This window comes from Mangifera indica, chromosome 10 (genome assembly GCF_011075055.1).
Source record: "Mangifera indica cultivar Alphonso chromosome 10, CATAS_Mindica_2.1, whole genome shotgun sequence".
In the NCBI taxonomy this organism is placed as follows: Eukaryota; Viridiplantae; Streptophyta; class Magnoliopsida; order Sapindales; family Anacardiaceae; genus Mangifera; species Mangifera indica.
Genome location: NC_058146.1, coordinates 9,739,272 through 9,757,855, shown reverse-complemented (window position 1 = coordinate 9,757,855; position 18,584 = coordinate 9,739,272). Strand labels below are relative to the sequence as shown.

The 18,584-nt window shown below is 31.8% G+C and overlaps 1 protein-coding gene across 1 annotated transcript; it reads left to right on the top strand.

Moving 5' to 3' along the window:
- The first annotated feature begins 9,581 nt into the window (after nucleotides 1–9,581).
- LOC123228199 (protein SRC2-like) lies at nucleotides 9,582–10,604 on the top strand. Its single transcript, XM_044653499.1, has one exon. It carries the CDS (start codon nucleotides 9,707–9,709, stop codon nucleotides 10,445–10,447), a length of 741 nt encoding a protein of 246 aa, XP_044509434.1. The 5' UTR covers nucleotides 9,582–9,706; the 3' UTR covers nucleotides 10,448–10,604.
- The last annotated feature ends 7,980 nt before the right edge of the window (nucleotides 10,605–18,584 follow it).

Below are 18,584 nucleotides of genomic sequence, written 5' to 3'. Positions count from 1 at the left end.
TATATATATATATATATAATCACTATCTCTCATTTAGTGACTTCATCCTTTATAAACCTAGAAATTATTTATATTCCTTTTTAGGGATTCAAGGATTTTTCTGGTGTGTCATCTAATAACACTTATTTGGATGTAACTAATATTTCTATAAGTTAAGATATTAGCTTGAGTGTATACTTAAAGATGTTTATATGAATTTATATGCATGATTAACTTAAATGTATATGAGATCATTTTTAATGGTGATTAATGGGTGATATATTGTATTTTAATTTATGCTTATCAAGTCATCCTTTAATGTTGATTGATGGATGATGTGATGAATTACATATTTATTTATGTTTATCAAGTCATCATTTAATGTTATTAATAGATGATGTGATATATCTTATATTTTATTTATATTTGCCAAGTCATCATTTAATGTTAATTGATAGATGATGTAAATGCATTCAATTGATGATGGTAAATTTGTTATTATCTATTTATATTCATTTGGGTGGCAAATGTTGCATGTAACCTTTGGAATATTTTTTATCATATAAAGTCATTTTAATTTATGTAAACTATGTATGTTGAATGAGTTTACTTATATATGGACATGCGTTGAACAGATGGTTCATTAGGGGACAATACATATTTGCTTTTTCTAAAAATACATAATTTTGGGCACATGTAATATTATTTTGGAGGTAGCATAAAATAATTAATTTTATTTTTTCTACATTGGGGTCTGCGTGCCTTAATCGAATTGTAATTCAGGTCTGTATAACTAAGACTCAATTTTGTAATCATTAGATAGACGATTTAATGGATATCTAAAGTGGCCACCAAATGAAGATTCGAGAGAAAAACTAGTATTAGGTGAATTGTTTGCCTAATTATGATATATTTTTTTAAACCCATGATAATTCCACCATGTTTATGTTTATGGATGCATATATGTGATGTGTCCATAATAAATGTAAAATATGTTACTTATTGGTTAAACCTAATAATCTCCTTAAGAAAACTTATTAAATTCAAGTCTTTTATTATGAGACAATTTCTATTATATGATGGGTGCTAATTTTATGTTATTGAAATTAGTTGTTCTTGTTCTTACATGAAAATTAACGTTATGTCCAATAATTCTATTATGTGAGGGTATAATGGAATTCTATTTCAAGAAAGTTTAATGGTTATAGTTTAACTAACCAAGGGAACAACAAATTCTATTATGTGAGGTAACTAAAGCTAAAGGTAAGGGATTGAATCAAACCTTATATAGAAAAATAAAAAGAAATAGTTTCCTACCTATTAAATTTAATAGACTAAAATTTCTATTACATGAGGTATAAATGAATTTAATAAGAATATGATTCCCCACTATAAATTTATTCTAACGAAAATTTTCAAATAGTTATTTAGGGAGTGTAGGATTTGAGTAAAATATTGATATTTGCACCATTTTTTAATAAGTTTAAAATTACAAGACATTAACTTAAACTTATTTTTTTGCACCATTTTTTAATTTGATATTTGTAAAAAATGAGTAATTTATGGTTGAGAATTTTGGATGACAACAAACTCATTGGCTTATTATAAGGATTGGCTTATATATTTAAGGATAGTCTTCAAACAGACAAATTTTATGTTAGAAGCACCCTTTCCCCTTTCCTTACCTCTTAATGCCACATAAAGAGAAAAAGTTGTTTGATAAATGGTAAGAGGATGACTTAGGAACTCGAAACTACATGTTAGCTTCCATGAATGTGAAGCTAAGTCATCATGAAAACATGAAAAGTGCAAATGAGATACTTCTTGCATCATAAGAGTTGTATGTTGAGAATGCTTGGGTAAAAAATATGAAATGTGTTCAAACTTGTTCAAAATAAGGTTAAAGGAAGGAATTGCCCTGGAAAATCATATCATAAAGATGATAAACATTCCAAGGCAACTAGATGCATTTGAGATTGTCATGTTGATAAAACTCTAGAGTTTTATCAAAGAAAATTGAAAAGAAGAACTAAGAAGAAAGATATAGATTTGATCACTTCAAAGGGATTAATTTCCAATTTGATCACTTCGAGGGAATCAACCTCCAAATTAGTCAAAGATTTTGATTGATATTCATATTTTTTCTTTTTAAAAATAGCCATAAGACATTACATATATATAGGATTTCTAATCCTTCATCAACTAGGAAATTCTAATAAAAGAAATAAGAGAAAATATAACATTTTTGTTATAAATAGGATAACATAATATTCCTACTATAATGAGGATAAATCATATTAGGATTAAAATCCCTAAATTTAGGAAATCCTAACATTAGGATTTAAATCCCTAAAATTAAGAAATCCTAACACATGTCTAACAGTCTTTAGGTGAATTTGATTTTGTAATCTATTTCAACCCATTTATCATAAACTGTAATTCAAACAAAATTGAGTGCAGTCATCCCAATTTATTGGATAAGATTAAACTATATTATATATAAGGGAGGAACAATGAATAGAAAAAAGATGTTCTTCCAGCTTCTTAAAGTAAGACTATGAAGAAGCAAAAGAAGTCCAATAAAAACTTAGGGATCAGACCTCAAGCTAAGGGCTTCAAGAAAATGACCAACATTTAAGTCTTGGTAGTTTCAAATGACTTGTTATTATGTTGTTATTTCATATAATGCAATGTTCTAATTTGTGAAACCTCAAGTGGGTTTATGTTGAAAAAACAATTCATGACAATCAACCAGAAATGCTTCTTTATGAATTTAACCAGAAACTTCATGTGCTTAATTTGATGAATTGGATATGTGGATTAGTTGCCATCTATCATATCATCTTCCTAAAAATATCACTCTTCTCTTGGCATGTTTAAGGTTGTTTTACCCATTGTGTTTGTGTGTTCTAATACTAAATGTAAGTCGAAAAACACAATTTAATACCCAATACCAAAATCACAAAACATAAATTTTCTACCCACATTTATAATTTAAACACATTAGGCTATAAAACACTATAATTGAAAGATTAGGGACATAGAAAAATCTATTTGTGCCATTTAGTTGATCTAAAGAAGATTGAATATCAATCTTAAGCAAAATTTTCATTCCCAAGCTTGATAGAACACTTTGCATAATTGGGTGCCAACAATAAAGTTACACACTTATTCCTCTAAGGAGGGGACCTTGTTTTTTTATTAATTACTAAAAGGGTAAAATGGTCAGTTAGACTCTCCTATCAAAATCCCTAATCACAAACCCTAAAATTTCTACCCAAAAGGGTTATTGTGTGTATTAAGACTAATGGTAGTATAAAGTTAATTATTTGAAATACTTTGTTCATCGTCATGAATTAATCTAGTACACCCAATGGTGGTTGTATTTATTCAATCGACATGTGCCTTCTTTTAAAGAAAGGATGAATATTAGTTTATAAAGTTTATCCACCCGTAGGGGATATTTCTTTCAAAAATCATGTGTTCATAAGTTCTTCATATGGTTTTAAAAACCTTTTATTTTGGGATTCTAATAGCATGTCATTTTTAAGAAGAGTTAATGGTGATGCAATAGTGATCCCAATTTAGAATAGTTTATAAGGTTTTAGAGCTATTCTAATTGGTTAATTATCTGTATTAGTAATCAGTTGCATTGTTAACTTGTCAATTTAGTTGTTATTACACTGAACAATAATAATGCTACTATTGAACTCCTGACTGGTAGGATTTTAAGACATAAAGGTCTAATATTGAATTTGCACTAGGTATTATTGATATTAATATGGCCTTGTGAGTCAATGAACCTTTAGAACCCACTTATGAGAGTTCCACAGTTAAAAAGGAAAATTATGCTAAATGGGAAATTTCTAATTGGCTCAGCGTTATTGCCATGAAAAGAACCATTATTAAGTATCTTTTGAGTAGCTTGCTAGAGTCACAAATGCTAAAAAGTTCCTTGATATCGTTGGGCAGAGATATCAGGTTTTCGATTTGAGGCTTCATATTTGATAAATGAGCTATTAAGTGCTTGACATGACAGCTCTAAAGGGGTTAGGGAATTCATTTTAAAGATTGTGAAGAAACAATCAAAACCGAAGAATCATGATATTTACATTAATGATAATTATATTTTCTACTATACCCTCAATTCCTTACATGTAGAGTTCATTCATATTAAAACAATTTACAATGTTGTGGGAGAGAATTTGGATTATTGAAATGGTACAATAAGAAATTCAAGTTTCATGCTTCATGCAATAAAAACAATTTTAAAAGAAAATATTTAGATTAATCTCAAAAAAAAGTAAGGATGAAGGCAGATTGTAAAAAACTCAAGACTTGGTTTAAAAATAGAAAGAAAGAACAAGGGTCTAATCAACTAGTGTAGACCAACTGTCAGAGAGATACTAAACTCAAAATGGCAATTGTTTTATTTTTGATAATTTGTATAGACTTTTTTTGGGCCCTCATAGTATTGATTATTCTTTGAATGTTAAAAATGTTCGTATTAAAAGATCTTTGATTAGAGAGAAGTCATCTTTGTTATGGCATATAAGACTATGACATATCTCTAAAAAGAGGGTTGACAGATTGATTAAAAATGATATTCTTTTATCTTTGAATTTTTAAGATTTAGGGACTTGTGTTGATTGTATAAGGGGAAAAATTGATTTAAAAAATAAAGAAACATGATTCAACCAGAAGTTAACAACTTCTAAAGTCTATTCATACAAAGATTGTAGGCCCTATTCATCTACCTTATGTGACAATAAAATTAGAGAAACAGACTGAAAAGTCATCAAGGTTATGAGGTCTAATTGAGGTAGAGAATATTATGACAAATATAGTGATTTAGGGTAACAAATAGGTCTTTTTACCAAGTTTTTGTAGGAATATGGAATTGTTCCTTAGTACACTATACCTAGGACTCCTAAACAAAATGATATAGCTAAGAGGCATAATCGCACCCTTAAGGATATGGTAAGAAGTATGATGTGTAGATCTAATTTGCTAGAATATTTATAAGGTAAAGCTATTAAGACTATGTTATATATTCTAAATAGAATTCCTTTAAAATTAGTACCTGAGACTTCTTTTAAGCTTTGGACAAGAAGAAAACCTATTTTGAGACATGTTCAAATTTTAGGTTATCCATTTCAAGTAAAGACTATTCAATAATACTTCAGTAGTTATCTTGAACATACCCAAAGGATATAGATTTTGTTGCCCTTTTTGCAACACCAGAGTGGTTAAGTCAATAACCATTGAATCTCTTAAGTTGGATTTAGCAAAAGGTAGTTACTCTCAACCATAGAAGGAATTTGAAGAGAGGTTCATATAGATTGAAGCTATTGACTAGTGTATGTAGTGGTATTTTAGCCACTCCTATTGATGAGCCCTGACAACAAGATTCAAAAAATCCCATTGAACATGAGCATATTTAGAATGAAGCCATTACTGATGTTATCATTTTAGATTCCTTATTAGTCCATTTGTCTGTGTTTGATACTGTACATGATGAGCCCATAGTCGTGATTCCAATTAAAAGATTAACTAGATAGAGACAATCAGCCATTTCTAATGACTATTATGTCTATCTTGTTAAGTCTGATTATGATATTGGTAAAATTATAGATCCTATGAATTTTAAAGAGGTCATTTCTTATCCATTGTCAGATAAATGGTATGAGGCTATGAAGGAAGAAATGTAATCTATAAGTGATAATGACATATGGGATCTTGTAAAGCTCTCTAATGGGGTTGGACCTATTGGTTATAAATAGGTTTTCAAGACCAAGAAAGACTTTAAGGGTAGGATTGATAGATTTAAAGCAAGACTGATTGCTAAAAGTTTTGCTTATAGAGAAAGTATATAATTCAATGAGACCTTTTCCCCTATGTCCATTAAAGATTCATTTAGAATTATTATGGCTTTGGTGGCTTATTTTGATTTAGAGTTTCACCAAATGGATGTGAAAACATCTTTTTTGAATGGAAATCTTTATTAAGAAGTCTATGTGAGGCAACCAAAAGGTTTCGAAGTTAAAGGAAAATGACATATGGTATGTAAACTGAAGAAATCTATATAGGATTGAAACAAGCATCTTGACAGTGGTATTTGAAGTTTGATAAGGAAATAACTTCATATGGGCATGTTGAAAACAAATTTGATTAGTATATATATATCAAGATCAATGGAGGAGATTCATCTTTTTGCTCTTTTATGTTGATGATATTTTGTTGGCTAGTAATGATGTTAATTTACTTTATCAGTCGAATTAATTTTTGTCTAAAGCTTTTTATATGAAAGACTATGGAGAAGCATCTATTATCCTCGGTATTGAGATTCACCATGATAGGGATCACAAGTTATTGGGATTATCATTAAAGGCTTATAGTGAATAAGAGCTTAAGAGATTTAATATGCACAATTTTAAGGGTGGTGAGATACCTGTGGTGAAAAGAGATAAGCTTAGTATTAGCAATGTCCTCAAAATAATGTAGAGAGGGCATCTATGTCTCATGTTCCTTATGTTAGTGCAACTGAGAGTTTAATGTATGCTCGAGTCTGTATTAGGTCGAACATTACATTCATTGTAAATGTGCTTGGTCATTATCTTTCTAATCTAAATACTGATCACTAGATTATAGCTAAGAATATTATGAGATATTTATAGAGGACAAAAGATTTCAAGTTGATATGCAAAAGGATTAACAATTTTGAAGTAATAAGGTATTCTGATTCAGACTTTGGTATCTGTATGGATGATTTCAAATCTACTTTAGGATTTTTTTTCATGCTCGCTAATGGGACCATATCATGAAAAGTGCAAAACAGACCTTGATAGCATATTTAACCATGTGTGCAGTATTTGTTGTTTACTATAGAGCAGTTATACAAGCAATGTGGTTGAAGAATTTTATTGTTATGCTTCAAGTAATTCCATTTCTAGGTCTTCAATGATTTATTGTGATAGTAATATAGCTATATTCTTTTCTAAGAATAACAGAATTAGTGGTAAATTAGGGCATATGAAAATAAAAGTATTTGATAGTCAAGGATTTGGTAGAATACATCAATGCAAACTCCATGTTGATAGATCCTTTAACCAAAGGACTGAAACCCATTGTTTTAAACAACATGAAGAGAATATGGGTGTCTTGGAATCTTTTGATATCTTAAGTTAGTGGGAAGAGCCATTAATGCATTTCTTGTTACCTTTATAAAGGTTTTTGTGGTTAAGCCATATTTCTTGTATAATGTTTATTGACTGATATTATATATATGTGCATATATTTGTACATACTATTTTATACAACATATATCTCAAGAATAAGGTTTCCCTTGAGTATGACAATTGTATAGTTGACATACAAATTGTTCTATACAACATGTATCTTAAGAATAATGTTTCTCTTAAGTACAATAACAGTATCGTTGATGATGTTATGACATATATACAATATGTGTTTTAAGAATATAGATTATCTTGAGTATAATAGTTGTATGAACATTATATATATATATATATATGTATGTATGTATGTATGTATGTATCTCAAGATTATTAGTAAAATATGCAGATTTTGTAGGAAATTGTTGACTTCATTTGAAGTTGTGGGCTTTCTCTCGTTTCTTTTGTAATATAAAGGTTAAAGAGAAATCATAAAAAAAACCAATATGTAATAGTATATATATTTATTATGATCACATCTAAATACTATTTATGCCAAATATAAAGATCCATGCGATATAATTGTAAATAATTGTAATTATGAATATCTTATATTGTTATTGGTACACAAAAATTATCTAGCTAATTGTATTGACAAGATTGTTTTAGATTAAAGTGTTGTTTCTAGACTATGTTCTCTTCTTACAATTAGTGGTCACTTTAAAATAATAAAATGTCGTTTACCTAGAAAATAATAATATTATTTTCTTTATATATATATATATATATATATATATATATATATGTATGTATGTATGTATGTATGTATGTATGTATATGTATGCATACACATATACATGTAAATTTTAATCAATATTGTCTTCGTGGGAGAATGCTAGAATAATGTGGGCATACATTGATTAAACTTTTTTTTTTTAAATAAAACCAAATGAATGTGGAGTCCAAAAAGATTTTATTTTGTGGCTCCGATGTGACCATTCAGAAACCGGCCGATATACTTCATATTATAATTATTAAATTTGGGTTATAAGTGTGGGTGAATATAAAGTTATTGGACTTTTGATAGGAGAGTTCAATTGATTATTTTACCCTTTTAGTAATTAATAAAATAGACAAGGTTCCCTCCCTAGACGAATAAGCACATAACTTTATTTTTGGCAGCTCATTCTGCAATGCATTTTGTCAAGGTTGGGAAGGAAGATTTTGCTCTAAGATTGATATTTAATCTTCTTTGGATAAACAAAATGTTTGTTTATATCTCTAATCTTCCAATTATAGTATTTCATAACCTAATATGTTTAAATTATGAATTTGGGTAAAAATTTTAGGTTCTGTGATTTTGGTATGGGTATTAAATTTTGTTTTTCGGTCTATAGTTTGATCTTCGCTTTAAAAATGGGTTAATATCACCAAATAGGCTAGTCTTGATAGTTGATAATAAGCATAAGTTTGGTGATACCTTAACATCATATGAGGGGAGAAAAATTATAGGCCAATAGCTATGAGATGTGGGAAACTTCTTGGCTTTTGCCTTTTGGATTTATTTGACGAAGTTAAACGGCATCTTGCATCTCTAGGCTCTAAAGTATTTATTTACTTTAGAGAAAGCATGCATGATGTAAAAGGTGAGTTGACGAGCATCAATCAGACACATTTTCTCTATCTTGTCTTTTCAAATTCACTTTCTCGCTTCATTTTCATACCAGGAAACCGTGTCTCCAATAACCATTCAGCAAACAGTTAATATTCATAAGAAAAAAACTTTGTACAATACGGTTTACCCCAGAGAAAACTTTTGTACCTATGTTCAATGAAACTATGCTATAAACCAATTTTTTTGGTCTTGAGTTTAGACCTTATCAAAACAGATTTTTTAATTATCTTATTTTTAGTCTTAATACATGTTCTTCATTTTCGGTTGAACCTGAACGATTCTTCTTTTGGGTTTCACATAGCCATTTTCTAACTGAGTATCCAAAATACATTTACTCAATTTAGGAGTCTCGAAACAGATATAGATTTGCTTTCTACATGTTGAATCTCACATGTACAGATTTCCTTTTGATATTATAAACTAAGACTTGTAAGTTATAAACTAACACATACTTTCATTCGGTAATAGGCAAGTGAATTGAGCGGGATATTATTAATATTAGAATAAGGGTATGCAACTTTATATTAAGTGTCACACTTTTAAACAATAAATTTATGTGTATCTATATTAAGTATACAAATAAATATATATTTAAGATTAAAATATTTTAAATTAAAGATAAAATAATATTTAATCATATGATGACACACATAAATATGTATTTATTTGTGCACTCAAAATCGCATAATATTGCTCCACTTTTAAATTGCATAGGTTTTTATTTTTGGTGGAAGTCAGCCAGCGTGGGACATTAGTATAAGTCTATGGCGTGTATCATGATGCATAGACCATTTCTGAAACTCTGAATTTATCTTCTTTTCTCTTCATTTTTCTCCTATTTTCCAGGAACCCTCAAGGCTGAACCCAGGCAGATACAATGGAATGGAGCACCCTGGAAGTCAAAGTAATTTCCTGCAATGATCTCAAAGCCTTTAACTTCTTCCAGAAGCTATCTGTGTATGCAGTAGTCTCCATCGTTGATGGCGAATTGAAGAAGAAGAAGCAGCAGCAGAAGTGTCTGCAGCGACAAAAGACTCCAATAGACAGAGAGGGAGGTTCAAATCCTGAATGGAATCACCTGTTGCAGATCAATCTGAAAGCTCTTAGTGATGATTTCTGCCATCTTTTTGTCAGCTTTGATTTGCATTGTGAAGGTGTTGTTTATGGCAACAAATCTATTGGGAAAGTTCGAGTTCCTTTGCCTGATTTGATCGATGAATTCAATGGAGCTGTGAGGTTTGTCAGGTATCAAATTCGCAGCAACGATGGAAAGCCCAATGGGGTTCTGAATTTTTCTTACAAAGTTAACGGGAACAAGATCATTGAGAAGGGTTCTCCTGAAGTAATATTACCACCAGAAGTTGATCATTCTTCACTGGAAGACGTCCAAAAGTCAGATAAAATTAGTTATCCTTCTCTGGATTATGTTCAGGTTCAATCTCCTTTGCCAAAGCATGAGTATAGATCAACAGCACCACCAGTATTATCACCACAAGAAGTTAGGATGTCAAATGGGTCATTTTATTATCCATACATACAAGCTCGAGGGCCATGCTACACGTTTGAGTCAAGTTATGGTTATTCTATGTATGGTGGATTTACAAACAGTAGCAGGTGAACTTTAGACCATAATCTGATGGTTAATTCGAGAGTAACATTTTCGCTGAATGTATTAGTGATTGAGTTGTGTAGTTTGCAGTGCCATGAAAATGTATGATTAGCATTATAGCTTATAAAACTGTGTTTAATGGATAGAATGCATTCATTTTTTTCAATGGAGGAATGCGATGAAACTGAAGATTTTGAATTATTTTAGCTTAAAAAAATATATTCTTATACTCGATGATTACTGAAGAGAATAGAAAATCAATAAAAATCAGCATCGTAGAGTCCAATTTGTGTTTTGTTTTGACGAATATTCCAAGCATAAACGCATAAATAGTTGTCAAGGCCCCTCCACCCCATGGAAGAAGCCAACGCAATGACTCAATGGTGTTTTCTTCGCGGTAGCCAATGAAAGCTGAATGATATATCATACGGTATACCAAAAATCAAAATTTTTAGGAAAATTATAATTTTTACCAATATTTTAATCTGAGTGTATATATATGTCATTCATCTCAAAACTTAAACAAATATACCACAATAATAATCTAGTTCTCCAAAATACCCCTCTTGATGTGACCTATTTAGAGATTCTTTTTTTTTTCTCTACAACTTTTTATCTCTTCTTCCTCAGCTTTCTAGTGAGGAAAGAATTTCTGCCGCATGAAAAAAATAAATTTTTCATCAGAGAAGACACGTGATTGAACAATAAAACCCGTGAGAAAACCATTATAAAAAATTCAACTTAGACACAAGGGAGGGAGAGACGAAAATTGTTAAATTTATTAAGAGAATTAACATCTGCTACAAAGATTTCATAATAAAATTATCCACATTCAGGTCAATCTTGACTTAAGCCCATATGTTATGTGTTTTCTTTATAAACAATTGAAAATGAAATAAGTATGGTAGATTCATGTTCATAACTTCTTGTAAAATTTAATTTTGTTATGATTTCATGTTGTTAGATTGTTTAATGTTATTATTTCATGTCGTTTCTATTGTTTAAAGTTGTTATAGTATTGTTTAATGTTGTGATGATGATTATAAAATACCAAAATTCTGGCAAAGAAAAATTCAAGACGAAGAGCAGGCTGGTGTTAACGCCAACCCCTCAGACCCCACTGAATTTATTTTTTGTTTTTGTTTTCTTCCATTGCACCCAATTCATTTATTTTTTATGCTTATTTATTCCAATTTGGTGCTCGTGTGTTTATTGTTTTCCTTGTCTTAGCAGCAAATTGCATGAAAAATTACAAAATTGCCACTGTCATTTTCTTCCCTTTTTTATTATCTTGCCTTAATCAATATTTGTACATCACTTGATGATATGATAGTTTAATGTGTTCTAAATACATATGTATGATGACTGGTTGCATTAGTATTGCATTTGGGGCTTAATTTGAAAAAATTGTAAAGTAATGTAATTTATAGTTTTATGTAGTTTAGGTTTATTTTTAGTCAGGATGAAAAAAGATGCATTTAAGATCGCTATGGAGGCCAATGGATTAAAGGTGATGATAATGTCGCAAGATATGTTGGTGGGAATGAGAGAGAGATGTGTATTAACACAAGTGTTGATTTGAAGGATTCATTGTAAGAATCAACTATTGTTTAAGACTCGATCAAAATCAGTCAAATATGAACATATTTGATGCTTATAGCAAGAAGTTCACAAGGATATATAAAACTTTATGTTACCAAGAGTCAAATTAATAGAAGGGACAATCAACAAGGCAAAAATGTTCATGAGGAAGAAAGGAAAAATCATCTGACAGATGAGTGGGCACATCCACAAAGTGTTCAAGAGTTTGGTGGGAATTATGGTATTGATGATGATAATGACGAGGATAAGGATGAAGATTATGAAGTAGAAGGTAATGAAGAGGATGATGATAATGAGGGCATGTACAGTGTTTTGAGCCAAGACGTTAACAGAAGTCAAAGTCGTGCTTGTAAATAGGGGGCTGAATATAGCACAAGACGTCATGGTTTTATAAATATTTGAGCATATCTAAGTCACATCCATAATCCAATTCTATTTCAATGGGTTCCTGAGCCTGTTGTTGATGTTGAGAATGCAGATATTAGTAATCAAGCAATACAAAAGGGCAACCATTTACAAGTAATGAGTTTTTATAACTCGAATGCATAATTGAAAGCATTATTTCAAACCTATGCCTCAGAGACAGGAATTCAATGGAAAGTTGGTCACTTTGATAATATACGATATAAGCTTAAGTGCGTACACCTACAATGTAAATGGCGGGCACTAGTAATGAGAGAGCAAGATGGAGACTATTAGGTCTTACGACATATGAACGAGACACACACTTGTCCAGAGGATCAAATATTGTCGCACCATGAACAAGTTAGTGCAGAATCGTTAAAGAACATACTTAAGTCAAGTTTTGTGGTTAATCGCATTTATCGACCAAAGGAAAAGATTTCAGATATGGCAAATAGGTACAAAATCGACATATCCTACACGCAAGCATGTCGTTCTAAAATATATGCAATAAATGCATTATAAGGATCTTCGAAAGAGTCTTTCGGTCTATTACATGAGTATTGTCATAATTTAGAGCTTCAGAACCCAAGAACTGACACATTTGATATCGACCCAAAAAATAGGTTCAAGATTTTTTCATGTGTATGGGGTATTCAATAAGAGGGTTTCAACAATTATGTCGCTCGGTGATATGCATTGATGCTTCATATTTAAAGGGAAAATATCTTGGGTCTCTTTTTATTGTTGTTGTGAAGGATGGTAATAATCAAATTTACCCACTCACATTCGGTATTGGGTGCAAGGAGGGAATAGATACATGAACGCCCTTTTTGACATACCTTCGCATGTGTATTGGTGATTTGCCAGATTTGGCCATTATTTCTGATCGCCATCATTCAATAATTACAACATTTGCGAACGTAATGCCTTATATCTATCATGAGTTTTGTAATTACCACATAAAGGGTAACATGCATTTGCAGTTCAAAAAAACTAAACATATTGAAAAGCTGCTAAGGCATATCATCTCAAGGACTTTCAAGCTATTATGAGTAGAATTGCCAGAGTAAATCTCGCTACAGCAGCTTATTTGATCGATATTGGGTATGAAAGATGGGCGCATGCCCACTTTAGAGGATGGTGGTACAATATTATGACGACTAATATTGTTGAGTCCTTCAATGCTTTGACACGGACTGCTCACACTTTGCCTATCACCATATTGGTTAAGTTCTTCAAAGCACAATGTAACATTAGTTTTTCAATAGGCGAAACATGGCTGGTTTGTATGACTAAAATTTTAATGATGTTTCTTTTTTTTTTTATTGCATTTATTTTAGTTGTTTTTTACAGGTGAGGGATTTCACCCTTTAACACCATTAGTCGAGGACAAGTTTGCTCGATATGTGTTCAAATCTGTCAACATGGTTGTTAAACCAATCAACATGCAACAATACAAAGTTCATGATTCACGACAACAAGTGTTCATCATGAATCTTCTATATCGAACATGTGATTGTGGAAAATTTCAACTTTCCCGGATTCTATAGGCACACGCTGCAGTTACAACTAGGTATAATAACGTGTCGAACTGTGTAGGCTAAGTCAGTACATATTACTCTACTAAATATTTACGTAAGGTATATGAAGAAGATATTAATCTATTAGGGAATCAATCAACTTGGGTACCATCAAATATGCATGTGATTTATCTTTTAGTGATAGAGCAATAACAATCCAATTGTCCTTCTAACTATGCAAGAAGACTTTCACAAGAAGAGGAAGTTCAACAACAAAACTGTAGCTAATGTCATCAACATGGTCATACTCGCTTGAATTGTCAGAGTCCAAGTCTAGTGCTCGTGGTTGGCTCATCCCGCACACTAAGTAGGCCGAGGTCATCGTAATCACAGTACAACCCATATGGTGGAATAGGTTATCATGGTTTGTACAAATTTTAATGTATTAATTTTTTATGTTCAGACTCTTACATATACATGATGACAATTGATCAAAATAGTAAAATGGAATTACCACAACGTTTATTTGTTAGCCTATCATTTTATGTATATATTTGATTTTTTATTATACCATATATCAGTAAAACAATAATAAAATACATCATTGAAACAATAATAAAATGGCATCCAATTCATATGCATGCCTGCCCACCCATACCTTAATCAAATTCCTCAAAACCAGCATTTTCATAGTTCAATTGAATTTAATAAATACAACCAATTAAGTAAAGTCTGGTAACATATAAATAAACCCATAAACCTTAAATACTTACTAAGGGCCCTTTTTTGGAATATAGTTATAGCCACACACTTTCTTAACCTTCTGGAATGATTCAATGTGAAATTAAATGGTCGATCTTGGGCAAGGTATTTCATAAACATAAGTAAAAAAATGCCACAGTCTTCGCTTCCTACATCATGTTTTGGCACATCACGAACACATATGTATTGTAACGTTGGTGGAGTATCTGGCAGTTGAATTCCCTTTGATGTATACAAATTACTCGCCTTCATTAGGTGTGTTATGTCCTATATGACATGATTAACTTCTTCACCCTCTCTAAGCTAGTGGAATATTGGGCAGAGTCGTATACATAGAACTTCCAATCATTGATATCCAATATGTCACACACCCAATGTTAGTTGTCGATATTGAGGGGAATGAATACCTGTCAACCAATGAAGAGAAATAAGTATCAATAATCAAATATACTATAAACAACTTACAGTTGTACACTACCTTGTCAACACTACTCTATGGCCAAAAGAATTCAGACGACTATTGACGTGAGATGCCATTGATTTGACTAAAAAAAATATAGGTCACTCCATATTTGCACCCAACCATTTGAACTCATTGTAGCACTATGGGAGAAGTCCAACGAACTGGGTCGAAATAATCATCTAGTTACTATCTGGAAAAGATTTATGCAGTATTCCCATGAAAGCTTAAATATGTTGTGGACACAGATAAATTACATTATAAGTTGAAAGTGATATAACTACTATGAACTAATACAAAGGAATAGTGCATACCATGTTTTCTGACCATTGCCCGGTGTTACAATTTGGGTCTATCGTGGTTTGTGCATATAGGCAATTATTCTGGTTGGTCCCCCAAGGAAGACACATCGAGTGTCATTATCTGATGCATGACGGTACCACAATAAGAACTCTGAGTAGGCCTTAGCCAATCACGAGTCTAGATGATGATTCTTAGGTATTGGTTGTTTGTTATTTTTGGCCTTTGTTGGATCTATGAATGGACTTACCAACTATTTTCCTTTTCGTAGCACACGTCCAAATGCTGATACTTTTTTAGTTGTCGTCGACTTCTAAATAGTTATCAATTAGTTCACACTTGTTGTTAGACATCATCGTCCGATAAGTTGTCCAATTGTAAAAAAAAATTATGTTTTTCATTATTTTATAACACAACTAATTGAAATAAAAAATAAGTATAATGGATAATAACTTGTACTGATCCTAATGTCTGAACATAAAAATCCTCAAGTTGTACAATTCGATTATTTAATGTGAAGACTCTCTGAGGGTTGTTTGGAAGGTAATAGGATAATTCGATTGGATGTTATCATCATCGTCTGAATCTGTAGACTCGTCATTTGATCATGTCGATGATGATTGAAGTTCCTACATCTCCCCCCAAAGCATCGATGTCTGATGTTATCATTGCTCTTGTATCTCCTTATGAAACATCGATGTTTGTTGTTGCCAATACGTTTGCATCTCCCTACGAAACACTGATGCCTATCGCTCCTACTCTGCACACATCATTACAGCGTGCTGGTCCAATTACTACTACATCTGAGAGTTGATGCCTCTTTTATGTTCCATTAAGATCTGTTAAAGATGGTCATATGATACATCACTATACGACGTCCCATGAATCGAGTGTCTTACAGGCTCGTCCCTTTGGTGCTCTCGAGGATGGGAGGCGCAGGAAGTAGACATCCATGGAAGGGATACATGTACATTATCAAAGGCCCTATGTGACTCTCGGAGGTGTATAGTGCAAAAGGATGACACCAATAGAGAGGATCTCTATCCAATACGAGACGTCTTAGGAACAACGAGTTTGGCTTCTCATGATAAAGATATTCATATAGAAGTGGTGGAAGACTATAAAGACTCTCTGAGGGTTGTCTGAAAGGCAAGTGGATGATTCAATTGGATATTATCATCATCATCTGAATCTGTAGACTCGTCATCTGATGATGTCGATAGTGTCTATTCTCCCATAAAATCCAAAGCCTGAATGTTCAACTGTTTTATTCCATGTCACTATCCCCTATGAGTATCAGCTAAATGAAAAAAATGATCAGGTATTTTGGTTTTGTTGTTTGTCTCTAATAATCCTATGAACACATAATACAAGACTGCGACCTTCACTGCGTCGTCATCATTGTCTCCCCGAATTTTATTGTTGAATGCTTGTTTGATCTCTTGATGGGATAACAACTTGTGAATGTTCGGGAAGTATTCCTCTCTTAATCGAAACGTCATTGTGTAATCAACGTAATTGGACACGTCTATGTCCTCCCCAAAAATCAGACCAGTGACTAGTGCAAACTTCACAGGGTTAAATCAGAACTCAACACCATTTATTCTAAACCACATTTCTTTGTTTGGTTCCCGCAGTTGATCATACGAAATAATATCGCTTAAATAAATACAGCACTGAACCGTGGCTCCACTAAATCTAATAAAAGTCCAAAAAAGGTTATCCAAAAAATGGCTCTCTGAGTAAATGTTAGTTTATTCCTAATTATAGTCACAGTATCTATCTTTGTCCAAAGTGACATGTGCACTCAGAATCTATATGCATAATAGAATTTGTACACCCGCTCTTGGTAGTTGATTGCAAATGCCCAAAAATATATATTAATTAGTTAAATTACATTGATGAAAGATTAATTAAAGACAATCATTTTAATCACAGATTAATCAAAAGATTAATATTGTATTGATGGTCAAAAAATACAAAAATTATGGTCCGAAACATTTCCAGACGAAGAATGGGTTGGCGTCACCAACCAAGGGCTTGGCTTCACCAACACCCGAATTGATATTTTTCGCACTTTCTTCCATTCCACTCAATTTCATATTATTTAATATTGTTATTTCATGCAATTTTTATTGTTTAAAGTTGTTAATAATGTTGTTTAATATTGTACTGATGATTATAAAATACAAAAATTTATTTCTGGAAAATTTTTAGACAAAAAGAGGTTGGCCACGCCAACAGTTAGCGGCACCAACCCATTGGCACCAACCACCCGCATTATTTTTTCTCCTTCCATTCCACTCAATTTCATGTTGTTTAATGCTATTGTTTCATGTTATTTTAATTATTTAATGTTGTATGTATTGATGGTTATAAAATACAAAAACTTAAGTTTGCAAAGTTTTTGAAAGTTATTGTTCATCAATGGTTACTGTCCATAGTATATAAACTTTGCCTAGACATTGGTGTTTTTATGTTTTTAGGGTTATTCCTAGTCAAGATGAAAAAAACTACATTTAAAATTAGCTATGGAGGCTAGTAGATTGAAGGTGATAGCAATGTGACAAGATATATTGGTGGGAATGAGAGAAGGATGTGTATTGACACAAGTGTTGATTTTGAAGGATTCATTGCGAGAATAAGCTATCGTCTAAGACTCGATCGAAGTCAATCAAATGTGCACATATTTACCCCAGGTGATGTGGGTCCAATGAAGATCATAGACGATGATGATATAGAGTTTTTGATGGTTGCAGCAAGATGTTCACAAGGATACCATAAACTTTATGTTACCGAGAGTCCAATTGGTGTAAGGGACAATCAATAAGCCGAAGATGTTCATGAGAAAGAAAGGGAAAATTATCCAACGAATGAGTAGGCACATCCACAAAGTTTCCAAGAGTTTGGTGAGAATTATGGTATTGATGATGATAATGACGACGATATGGATGAGGATTACGAAGTAGAAGATAATGAGGATTATGATGATGATGATGAATTCTCAAGGTTTGATGAGGACATGTATGGTATTTCGAGCTAAGACGTTAACAAAAGTCAAAATGATGCTTGTAATGAGGAGGCTGAATGTAACAGA

Excerpts from the sequence above, each read along its gene's own strand:
- LOC123228199 (XM_044653499.1), top strand. The coding sequence starts at position 9,707 with ATGGAATGGAGCACCCTGGAAGTCAAAGTAATTTCCTGCAATGATCTC.